Genomic DNA, 13,284 nt, shown 5'->3' on the forward strand with positions numbered 1-13,284 from the left:
CAAGGGTAATCCATGAACTGCATATAAAACCAATGCATTATCGCTTTATTTATATCTTTTGTTATCTGACAAATGAATTTATAATCATAAAAACTATCAACAAATAGATTGAATGATGGCTGATTACACGAACGTCTAGCTTTTATGGAGTTTATCATACAAAAGCCATTCTGAATGGTCTTTAATTATTTATGTTAATATTTGCTGAAAAGGGTGTTGATAACTTTAGTCTGTTACTTGTTTAATATATTTGAATCTTTAGCAATCTCCATGTGGAAGATATGTCTGATCTTGAGCATTTTCTGATTATTTCAATTTAATAAAACAATTTGATAGGAAATACATAATGCATAGACATACAAGAAAATTGACATACATTTTATTAGCGAAACAAAGATTCTTTAAGAATTCTTCGACATTTAACTAGATTTTGGGACAATCATCGCAGCAACACCAACTATTGTCTATGCAATTTCCCAAATTACATCCTTTATGTTTCAAGCAGTTTGAAGTGCATAATTGCGGCGCAAATCCACAATCAAAGGCATAGTAGCAATTAAAAGGTCCACAACCTGAAAAAGAAAGCAAGATGTCTTTAAGTTCTGGGGTTGCTGTGTATCAATTCTAAAAACGGAGCTTGATATGTGTTGTCTTCAAACCTGATAATTTAATTTTCAAAGGTATAGACTGAATTTAAATGTTACATTTCTTAAACTAATAAACAGTTTTAGTTTCTCTCTTATTTTTTTCTTAAATCTGACGTATTGTTAAAAGGTGTAACATCAGCAATTATTCATTTACCACATAACAAATATAAACTTTGTGGCTTTGATGAAGGAAAAATTCGTTGTCAATTGATTATTTTTCATTACGTCAAATTTAAAATCCTGTAACTAATAAAGCAACTATCGTGTGAAATTCAAAGGTACTGAATAAATAATATAAATACAAGACGGAGAACAAAATTGCTAACCCAACTCTGTCATTATGACGGAACTTTAAACACCCGGCATACAAGTGGGAGGTTTAGCTAGCTATATAAGCAGGGTTAAATGCGTGCACCAAGTCAGGAACACGTATTTTCCATTCCTTCTGTTGGTTGATAGAGTCTAACCTTTGATTTTATCAGCTTTTATGGACTTCCCCTTTTTTAAATTCACATTGCAGTTTAGTTTTATTGCTTCACTTTTATACCAAATGAGGAGCAGCAAGAGTTTTTCGATGTTTGAATCCTTTAAATTCATAAAAAAGTTACAAAAGAAACCCCAAAAACTGAGAAAGTCACATGAACTCTAAAAGGAGATAGGGTGGGTTGCCAGGGGAGGCTTCTCTCGCTATGCATGAATCCGTAGCCATGAGAATTAACACGAAGGAAGCTTAACACCATGCGAAAAAGAAGAACGACAAAAAGAAAAACAACAGTCCTCAAAACACTACACAACAAACTCAAGATAGAGCAACACGAACAAAAAACATTGGTGAAACAATGTTTTAGATTGATTAACTGCTCTGCTAGAGGTACCCACCCTATAATTCATTGCAATTAAAATGTGTTATTGTAACTGATCACACGAACATTTCTAAACTAATCTTTGGAGAATATAATAAAGTGCCATTAATTTGTACTTTCTCAGTCCACGAACATGGTATTTTTAAGCAGGTATTAGTTTGACCGTGTTGGATGCCAAGTAATGTCAGCTCTGGTTATTGATTAAGCTCCTAAATAACAGCTTAGCATATAACGGCTTTGAAAAGAAGCTATTGCTACGAAAAAACATATAGGACGAACGCAGACACATTAAACCAACTCTGCTTGATAACTAGGCCTAAAACAAACTTTTGTCTTCCATTATATTTATTGAGAAATAAGGTGGACAAAATGGCCTTCCATTATATATTAATACAAGTAACAGACTAGAATTGTGTTATATTTTTTGTTTTGTACTGTTTTTCACTATTTTTTAAAAATGTTTTGTTTTACTTTATGTTTAAAAATCGTATATATTAAGTGACGTGATTATAAATAACATTTTTGAGAAAAAAATGGACAAAATATTTAATATCAACTGAAATGCACAAGATATAGATAAAAATGTGTTTATATTGAATGAGGGGGAATTGAAATAGGAGTATTTAATATAATATAGCTTTTACAGTTATCGCTTGCTGGCAAAAGGTGAATAATTTTATTTTTAGAATGTGTTGTTACCAATGACGAACAAATTCCGGATTGTCATGCTTTTGTTGTGGGCCGAGTTATTAGCCGTGAATCAAAATCAATTACTTAATTAAAGCTTAAAATTTCGGATAGGGTAAATCTAATAGAGTTGGAACCCTTACATGGCTTTATGCTTCGTTTTGCAGGAATGTTGAATACATGGCTAACTGGGTGGTATTACCGAGTATTGGTGTTTCGTCGGTTTACCGAAACAAATATCGTCGAAACTCTAAAAAAGTACCAGGCATACATTACCTAAGCCCTTAAATTCAGATTGAATATGTAAATAAAATTTTATGAATTTTCCACCATCTATGAACATACAGAATATAATTAAGAACTTTTGATTAAATATTTTGCAAAGAAAGAAATCAACGTACAATACGACTGACATTGAGTTCAACGCATTTCACGTATTCACGTGAACATAAAAAGAAGTAAAATATTTAACAAAATTTACGTAAATTATCAAACCAGAATAATTTTTTTTCTAAATTGTAATATCTTAAACAATAAAATTAAAGCCTATGATAGACATTATCGTTCTTTAGACGTCTCAACATCATAAAAATTACTGACGTTTGTTTATTAAAGTATTTCGAAAATATTCTTTAGAATAACAAACTTTTTACTTTAAGGAATGACTGTAATATTTTTTCTGACTGAAGAAATAACATCATAAATAATGGCAATAGTAGTATACCTCTGTTCAAAAGTCATAAATCGATTAAGAGAAAACAAATCCGGGTTACAAACTAAAACCGAGGGAAACACATCAACTATAAGAGGAAAACAACGGAATAAAAGAAACACTTAACTGCAACAAAAACAAACGTCAACATACATAGAAACGGACTATTTGATAACAACTGCCATATTCCGGACTTGGTACAGGACATTTTAAGAAAAAATGGTGGGTTGAACCTGGTTTTATGGCTAGCCAAACCTGAATAATACGCGGGTTATTTGAAAGTGTGCACCACATTTTTGAGGTTATTCCGAATATGCAGAAAAAATATAACAGTCAGTCCTTATAATTTAGTTCTAAATTCCATTTTTTAAGAAGTAAATCATGAAAAAAACGTTGATGACGTCACGGTCATATGACAAAAATTATGTCTATGAGCATTAAGACAAAAACCTTTCAGCCAATCAGAAGACGTGTTACATCCAAAATTAAATTATTATCAAATGAATGTTCATTGACCTATCTAAAAATAACGTGTGAAAAATGTATATTTATCATGATAGGCATCATGTTATATAGAGCGTTCTTATTGGGGCTATTGATTGACCTTTTCGGTGTTCTTTGTTGTTTACATGTAAGCATGTCTTCTAAAATTGACTTTTTAACGCTCTGATATTATAGCTTTTGGACAGGTTTGTTTTGCTTTCGTCTAGTCTGTATTTTTCATTTTTATTTCACGACTATGACATTTATAATATTAAGCAGTTTTAAAACTCTTCGCACTATTCTATTTTTTTGTACAATCAAAACCTTATATTTTCTTACCTTTAGAAGTTGCATACTTTGTTGCAGATTTATAAACTGGTGAATAAGCTTTTTTCGCTGCAAAAAGTAAAATGTAAAATGGACAACCGTCATCAAAATCATAAAAGTGTCTTATGCAGATACAAAATTCATTCGTAGAAATCAGAAATAAACAAAAAGTATTTACGAAAATAACTGTAAAACAGTGTAATGTATGTTTTTATTTCAAAAACCTATCAAAAACACTTAATTTGTTGTTATTTATCAGTCCTATTGTTTATGCAATAATCGAGGAAAGGAAAATGGAATTGTTGGTGCAACAGTAACAACATTTAATAGTCATTATTGATAAAGATATCCAAAAACAGTCAACCAAATTAAGATGACTTTAAAAACAAATAAAATTCAACATATATTTGTACCCAATTACATCACTCTGAATGCAGGTTTATTGTCGAGTATGGTTCAGACTTGGTCGAGTATGGTTCAGACTTAAGTTAAAAATGATTCAGAACTAAACTAGTAAAGGTCAAGTTAAAGTTCAGACTGTTAAGTATGGTCCAGACGACAGTCTTGTGATATCGAGTAAAAATTAAACCACAAATCAATTTAGAATGGTCTAATACCCTGCAATACGACTTCGTTTGTGAGGACATTTGTGAAATTTCGGTATCAAGTAATGAAAAGGAGATCAAGATTTAATTTTAGCAGAACATAAATCAGACCTATGTTTGACCAGGATCACCTCGTTAGTAAGTGCCGCTGGAATATATGTTACAGCTCTTACAAGACATTGTTGCATTTCAACTAATGTAAACAACTTTGAATGAAATCATTAATATTGATTATTATTAACAAAGACTTTGTATATTTACAACTTTGAATAAAAAACATGTATATGCATAATCATTAACATAGACAGAGGTATATTTTTATTTGGGACATTAAAAGCTAAATACAATCAGTCAAGTACGGAACAAAATTACTGAGAGTTCATTGAGAGGACACAAATCTACGAAATCATTATTATAGGTCTGTGGTATAAATGTTTGATATTCTTATGATTGTTAAACCTGAATAAAAATTAGATTGATTTCAACAACTTGCTTTGTATACACATTTAATGAGACGAAGTCGAGTATAGGGTAGATTCATTACTGTTCCTGGAATACCAGTTTTTGTGGATTTCGTGGGTAAAGGTTAACCACGATTTTTGATATTCAACAAAGTACAATTTTTTTTAGACTTGTATGCAGATTTTTGCAAATCAACGACATCAAATATCTTCTTAAATACAAATTTATGTCAATCCACAAAAATTGGTACCCCGAAAAATAAATGAATCCACAGTAGCATACTAGTTCCATTTACCAGAAGAATCTGGATATTGTTCTAAGGCTTTATATCCTTCTGGATACACAGTTTTATCTGTAACAAAAACAGTACGTGAACATAAACTTTTTTAATTGGATATACATGTACATTGTTGAAAATGGTAAGCATTCTATTAAAACAAATATTTCATTTATGGAACAGTCTTTTACCGATGTTCAAATCTCAATAATCCATTACGAAGATACAAATCACGGTAAAAAAACAAAAAGTGAGGAAATCGCATGAACACCAAAAAAGCGAGACTGTGTGCGTCGACAGGATCAGCGTATCTTGTTGCTCAATCTCTTATTCGTTTTTTTTGGGTATTGTTATATTGGTAGTTTCACAATTATTCTTAGGCCCGGTTTCTTTGATTATGAAATAGATGTGAGTTGTCTAAAAGGAGGTTTCATTGGTTGTTTTGTAAACCCTGCAATACAATTTCGTTTCTGAAGACCGTTATGAAATTTGGGTATCTAGAACGGTAAAGGGATATTAAGTTTCAATTCTAATCGGAACATGAAACAGACCTATGATTGACAGGGATCACCTCATCATTTAGTAAAGCTGCAGTATGTGTTACAGCTTTTACATGCCTTTATTACAATTCAATTAATGTATACAACTTTGAATGAAATCATGAAGACTAATTATAATTGACATAGAAATAGAAATATTCTTATTCGGGAAATAAAAACTTAAATGCTGCCAGTTATGTGTAGAAGTACTGTGCTGAAAGATAACTGATGAATGCTAATGGGACGTCTAAACTAAAATGCAGACAGTCATGTGTGAACAAATTTGATTCAAACATATTTAAACTCACAGACTTAGTTGAATGTGAGATACCATTTATTCTAGCAACCATAGTGTTTTGAAACAATTTTATGCATCATATGCTCCCCTTCAGCATGCTTCAAAGCATTAGGTAAAGCTACGTACGAGAATATTTGTTCGTTAAATGAATAATTTGCAACGTTTGGTTTCATTGAAAGTTTCAACAGTTGGATGTAGCTTTATGGTTACTGGTCCGACGTACACGTGTGAACATATCTATCTTCACGATTTCATGCACACAACAATCAACATAGCATCAAGGAATTTTATATTGTAATGATTGTGAAGCTTGATTCAAAACACATATGATTGAAACAAAGTGTTTGATAACACCGAGCGACAATCGGATGTATTATAATAATCCATCTTACCATCGGAATCTGGATACTTTTCTTCAGATGAATATACTGCTGGTTTATCTAAATCAAATACAGTACGTTTACATAAGCGTTTAAAATGTAATATGCATTGTATAAAAATAGCAAAAAAAACTATATGGTAGTAAATTTATTATCACAAAAAAAGCTTATCGTATTGCTTATAAAAAAAAAGAAGATGTGGTTTGATTGAAAGCGAGATAATTCTCGACCAGAGACCAAAGGACGTAGAAGATAAGAACTACAGGTCACCGTACGGCCTTCAACAATGGGCTAGATCGCATGATAAGCTATAAAAAGCCCTCAAATGACTAATGTAAAACAATTCAAACGAGAAAAATAACGGCTTGATTAATGTACAAAATAATAAACGAAAAAAAAAAAATGATATACAGCAACAAACGACAATCACTGAATTACGGGCTCCTGACTTGGAACAGGCACGTACATAATGTGGCGGGGTTATCTTTTTTATAGTTTTGGTGCAGTGTTTTATGGACTGTTGTTTGTCTTTTCATCTTTTTATGCTTGTTCATAGTGTTGTTTGTAGATTGCAATTTTGGCTGTTTGTCTTTTTCTGTTGGTCCTTTTGCCTGTCAATTTGTGGTCTTTGGTTGCACCTTGTTATCTTCTCCCTTATCTTTTAAAAATCTATTGTAAAAGAGTATGATGAGTGGTGACATAAATCTGTAGTAAAACTGCGATTGATAGCACTCGTTAAAACAGAAAATCAAAATACTCTTTAATCTCATTTCATTTGATGTACCTTGAATGAGATAAGTTGTAAGGGGTTTATGTATCGCAGCAGGAAAGTTGTTGTCAATACAAACACTTTACATATTATCATAAGACATGTTCAGATATAAACTTAAAGACTTGGTTGATTATAAGATAAAATCCCTTTTCCTAACGAATAAGTACGACTAATTATCAATTTCTTACAAAGCTAGAATATTGTGTGTCCAAGGCCTACATGAGCTCTTTTTTGTCATTAATCAAGAATTCGTTTCATCGCGAGATGTTTATAATTAATGCATGAATTACTTTTAATGCTTTACTTCCTTATGAGGCATTTTATTTATGATATAGTAATATAAGTACTTTCTTATAAGTTTGTGAAATTAATAATAAATTGTGTTTAAAAAATTAGATGACACAGCAGTACGATGAAATGGTAGGATTGTATAAGTGTCCTAAACGTGAGTTTGAATGTAAATCATATAGTATTTCAGTGAGGAATTATCTTTTTGTTTATTCAAAACTTAAGTTACAACTAAATTTTATTCCACAACCACAATGTATTCCAGCTTTTTGCCTTAAATACATGTACGTCTTCATTTATATATGCGGTAATTAACTAAAATATAAATATTCAAATGTGTTATGCCTTTAGTTGTTACGGCTTCGGTAAATAAAGATTAATTGTTTTTTTTTTAAAAATGCCTTTCATTTGAAATTCAAAAGTTCATTTAACTTCCTGTTTTGATTGTATCGAAATATTGGAAATGACTATTCCTAACGACCGCGGATCCAGTAATCTGAGATTTAATAAGCGTATTAGTTACAGATTAAAGTCAGCTTTTATTTCTTTTTTTGCATTGCTTTGATAATGTTAATTGTTAATGGCAATTTTGAAGTTATTGGTATTCACAACATTAACGATACAAATTTTAATGCGAAAGAAAACTTCAACTTATTTTTATTTTTCTGTTCGTTTCAAAATTAACCGTTTAGTCAGTTTCAATCATAAATCCTTTCAATCTGATAAATATGCTTCGGGATATTTGAAACTTATTTATAGAAATTCTTTGTTTTGAACAGTAAGTTGGCCTAAACAATAGGAAAAATCCCTTAGAAGGGACATAATTTGCATTAATTCATCCCTAGTAGAAGACTTTGTTTGTTTTTGTGTTTGCGTTTGTTTTTTTTTTTATACTGTAAAAATTGTTGTCTTACCATATGAATCTGGATAACTTTATATCCTTCTGGGTACACATATTGTTAAACATTTTAAATATTCATTACCTCAAATGTGACAACACCGAACAAGACTTATTACAAAACTTGTACTTACATGAGCAACAAGACGGTTGCCACATTAGGAACAAGATATGCTTACTTTTCCGAGGCACCATTGATCATCACCGGTTTTTGGTGGGGTTCTATGTTGTGTTTTGTAGACCGTTGCTTGTCTTTTTGTCGTTTTTCGTTTTTGCTATGGAGTTGTCAGTTTGTCTTCGATTTATGAATTTGAATATCCCTTTGGTATCTTCCGCCTCTCTTTTTCTATTGTAAAAATCAATTTTTGAAGCAGAAAAAGTTTATCATGTCGATATATTATTGCTCAATCTTTCGATTCGTTTTTTGTGAAGTGTTTCGTGGACTGTTTTATATTTTTTGTTTCATGGCGTTGTACTTGCGCTTCTTCGATTAAAATATTTTATGACCATTGGTAGCTGCTTCCTTTTAGTGTGGGTTACATTTTATACTAGTAGCATAATTAAGTTTCTAACCACCTTGTTCATATGTGAATAAAACTGATATTTTACGAAGTCAATAATATGGTGGTTTTTTTTTGTATTTAGCTTCTTAAACCGTTTGTTTAAGGTTGAAGGTTTTTTCAGCAACATGTATCATGTGCTGTCAAGTCATCATCAGTCATTCATATCTGTTGCACTAGGAACACAAGAACATCCATAAGAAGCCCATATTATATTTTGTGCATATTTTTTCCCATAAGTGCCATGTTTATTTATTCTATCAAAAAGTAAAACTCAAAGGAAAATTCAAAACGGAAAGTCCTTTCTCAAATGGCATAATCAAATGCTCAAACACATCAAACGAATGGAAAACAACTGTCATATTCCTGACTTGGTACAGGCATTGACTCATGTAGAAAATGGTGGATTAAACCTGGTTTTCAACTTTAGTTCTTTGAAAACGCCAATCAATGTGCGTATAAGAATTAGAAAACAATCGTTTTGTACTTATTAACATAATGGGCTTATAGTCGTGTCCGGTAAGAAATTAGAAAAAGGCCTTGTGTGCACTTCTTAAACAAATCAGTTTCTTAGCAATATAGTATCAAAATATAAGTATAATGACTTTTTTGTTATTTTCTGTAAAATTGTAACGAAATTAGTTCATTCATATCTATTTTTCTTGAAAACAATGCCCTTTTGATTTTCTAATTTTACTATAATAATGTATTAGTTATGATTTTTGTAAGTTAATTCAACGTTTATACGATTTAGATGACCGATCAATTTTCCGGTCGTGAGGATCTTACTGCAACGTAACTTTTTTTCAAAATTCTAAATGAACTGGATCTTGTATTTATTCATACATATTAAAAATATACTACTTCGAATAATAAGAGACGCCCTGAAATCGCATCCACTAATTGCACGGAAATAAGAATTTCTATTAAGTAATAGTCTTCAAAGACGTTTTTCATATACGTCTTTTTTGTTATATTATTCTACAATAAAGACATTAATTTCTTGGTAAATATGATACTAAGGAATACCACTGAACTAATTTCAAATACAAATGATAATATGTATTATATAAATTTATTAACACATTTGTATTAAAGACGTGACGGTGTAGTCGTCCATGTAATAACTTGACAAATTGCGTATTATTATTTAAAATAATAAAAAAAAAAATTGCTTCTACATGACACAACAATAAGCAAATTCATTGGGAGAACAAAATGGGCCAATCACACTGATCACACTATTTAATTAATGTTCTGTTCTTAACTATATGTACCAACGGATGCCCGCGATGCTGCTGCAAATATGAACAATGTTTCTGCTGTATGAACTTTTAAGTTAAAAAAAAACTTATTTCAGTTACTAGTAAATGATCTGTAAGAAATATCCTATATTATTCATTTCCAACTTGATCTTTTGGGTATCTTTTAATATTTCGTAGATCCAGAATTTTATTTCCGGGGGAGGGGGGAGTGGGGGGATTGTTGAACCACGGAAACATTCGGTTTATATCGCTTCATGATGATGTGTCAGTTCCACATAAGAAAACTTTTCCTTTTTTCGTTGTTTTGATGCTAGGTTTATAAATACTAACTATTTTCTTGTTCTAATAGAAAAGTCAAACGGATAAATATCGTAGGCATCAATCACGAAATATTAATCTGTAGAATTAGGGTAGACAAAATTAAAATTTCAAATGAATCTATCATATCGCTATCAGACAATATTCGGAAATATGAAATAAACAAAATTAATGAGAATCTTATGCCTTGTTTTATTTATTTCCATGTTTCATTTTTTTTAATAAAAACATAAAAGCAAACTAATTCACTTACCATACGCATCACAAGCAAGTAAGCAGACTATAACCACATACAACTTTATTCCCTCCATTATAAATTATGCAGTATTTGTACAGAATCTTAACTTTGTCCATATTTATACCCCTTATCAACGAAAAAAAGTAAATCCAGTATTACTTACGGTGAAGATTTTTTGCTCAAATAACATTATTTATTAAAACGATATACAACTGCAACAGCGAAAAAAAAAACTTTTGAATTACCGGTCAAGTGAGAAATTCTGTAACATTCTTTATGTTTTTAATTAAAAAAAAATCTACTTTAATGTTGAAGTTTGGTCGATTTGAAATTACACATTTTGGGAGGTGATGTACCATAATCTTGTAACGTTTATCAAAGACATTGTTCATATAAATATGTAATAAACCATTTTAGAAGCGTGGTTATAAAATTTTTGTTTAATATTAAGGGTAATACATTTAACAGAGTTGAAGCAGCTAAAACTACTTTGTATCAATTTATTCAATTCAAAGTTGTTCTGGAAGATTGAATGATTTCTTATGTTAAAGAGGCATAATCAAACAAATGGATTAAATGTGCAAACCGTGCTAAACAAAATGTACCACATGATTCTCGTTTATAAAAAAAATAAATTTCAAGCCTTAGATCTGACTTTTCAATGACTTAAAACAACCATGTATTTGACGAAATTTATATATATATGCTACCCACTAACAATTATACGACCATGACTAGTCAGTTTGTCATTTTATGTAGCTTTTACGTTTTACACTTTTAATTTCATAGACACGGGTACATAACGGATTCAGGAAAGATTTTTTTTCTCATCGATTTCTATGTACTCCAAAAATTTGAGGTGCATAATCGATGATTTAGCCAGAACTGTTTGAAAATCCAAAACTTTATCAAAACGTTGAAGAGCTTATACAACCAGAAAAGACAAAAAGTAAAAGCAAAACCCGTACAAGGAATTAGAGCTATGCATATAGGTGAAACAGTCTCTAATTAATGTGAATTTGACCTTCTTATCTTGTAAAAAGTATATAAGAGAACAGTAAATCCGTTTTTATAGACATTTTCATATTCACATAATAGCGCTAGAATCTGTGTCCACTAAAACACCATGAAGAGTTAATGGAATCCGCTGAATATTTAAGAATATCAAAATATATGGTATTTACAGGTGACAGAATGGGTAGAAAAGATACTATAGGACTATCTTTGCATTTGGTCGATGACTGAAGCATTATGGATTTCAAAAATATCATTGTTAAAGTTGTTTCACAGTATTTTGTATCGAAATTAGATTGGTGTAAATAAAAAAAATACCACAAGTACAATATTTGGGATTCGACCTTTCTCTATAAATTCAATCAATCAGAAAATGAATCGCCATTTCTAAAGAAGAAATAAACATTAGATTAATACACAGGGAAAACTATGTTTTCCAAATACAATCTAACAATATTATTCAGTGATTATTTACCTGCTATTTAGATGCCAAAATTGTTCAAAGAGAACATTTACCACAAAAAGGTTGAATCGTATGATTTAATGGGAGATAGCTACACTCTGAATAACATTTTTAGAAACAGATATCAGGTATAATAAAACGTGTGTTCAAGTTACACCGTTGAGTTCTAAAACTAGTGTAGAAATACAGGCACATGAGGCAGTAAAACACATGCTAAAGATGAGTGTTCGCTTGATTGTGCGGAATGTTTGAATGTTTGAATACACAACCACGTCCGATCAGGATGGGGACGTAAATGCGGTGACTCGTGTACGAATGCTCTCTATGCTCGTCAAGGAAATATAGCAGCAAACGTTTTGAGGAGTCCGAACGTGGCCTGTTGCAATTTAAAATTTCCGACCCTATCCAACATTTTCTATTCTTCTAATGTCAGTCTAGTTTGCCTGTTTGAGATTAACATCGTATTACATATTATTTGAAGCAAAGTGTTCAAGAATAATTGAAATCCAAATGACAATATTACTAAATCGAGTAAATAAAATTGAGAATGGAAATGGGGAATGTGCCAAAGAGACAACAACCCGACCATAGAACAGACAACAGCAGAAGGTCACCAACAGGTCTTCAATGCAGCGAGAAATTCCCGCACCCGGAGGCGTCCTTCAGCTGGCCCCTAAACAAATATATATACTAGTTCAGTGATAATGAACGCCATACTAAACTCCAAATTGTACACAAGAAACTAAAATTAAAAATAATACAAGACTGACAAAGGCTAGAGGCTCCTGACTTGGGACAGGCGCAAACATGCGGCGGGGTTAAACATGTTTATGAGATCTCAACCCTCCCCCTATACCTCTAGCCAATGTAGATAAATAAATGTAATTTGAATAGAAAGTCATTTATATATTATATTATATCACTATAAAACACATTAAAGTAAATGAGCAAAGAGTACATGAATTATTAATTTCAAATTAAGCAGTATGTTTGATAAGTGAAAAAAGACAAGTTGCACCACTGTAACTCCAGATTTAACACAGAGATTGATCAAAAGCCAGATTTTTTTCTAAGAAATTTCAATCAATTTGTAAAATATTTCATTTCTAGTGAAACCATATTTGATAGTTTATTAGTTACATTTATTTGTAAAAACTCATCAAAGACACCAGGATTATAATTTGGTAA

The 13,284-nt window shown here is 31.1% G+C and overlaps 1 protein-coding gene across 1 annotated transcript; it reads right to left on the reverse strand.

Annotated features, from left to right (window-relative positions):
* Nucleotides 1-364: 364 nt before the first annotated feature.
* On the reverse strand, nt 365-10,707 carry LOC127735086 (uncharacterized). Its single transcript, XM_052245187.1, has 5 exons — nt 10,635-10,707; nt 6,293-6,340; nt 5,082-5,138; nt 3,732-3,788; nt 365-572 (listed from the first exon to the last, which is right to left on the reverse strand). The coding sequence occupies exons 1-5, from the start codon at nt 10,690-10,692 to the stop codon at nt 424-426; spliced, it is 369 nt and encodes a 122-aa protein (XP_052101147.1). The 5' UTR covers nt 10,693-10,707; the 3' UTR covers nt 365-423.
* Nucleotides 10,708-13,284: the final 2,577 nt, after the last annotated feature.

This window comes from Mytilus californianus, unplaced genomic scaffold (genome assembly GCF_021869535.1).
Source record: "Mytilus californianus isolate M0D057914Y unplaced genomic scaffold, xbMytCali1.0.p SCAF_3, whole genome shotgun sequence".
Taxonomy (NCBI): domain Eukaryota; kingdom Metazoa; phylum Mollusca; class Bivalvia; order Mytilida; family Mytilidae; genus Mytilus; species Mytilus californianus.

What these genes read in the sequence shown, in the direction of transcription:
- LOC127735086 (XM_052245187.1), bottom strand. Translation starts at nt 10,692, where the DNA reads ATGGAGGGAATAAAGTTGTATGTGGTTATAGTCTGCTTACTTGCTTGT. An exon ending in ACTTGCTTGTGATGCGTATG is followed by an intron (nt 6,341 to 10,634) that starts GTAAGTGAATTA and finishes TATTTGATTTAG; the next exon opens with ATAAACCAGCAGTATATTCA. An exon ending in ACAATATCCAGATTCTTCTG is followed by an intron (nt 3,789 to 5,081) that starts GTAAATGGAACT and finishes TACTTTTTGCAG; the next exon opens with CGAAAAAAGCTTATTCACCA.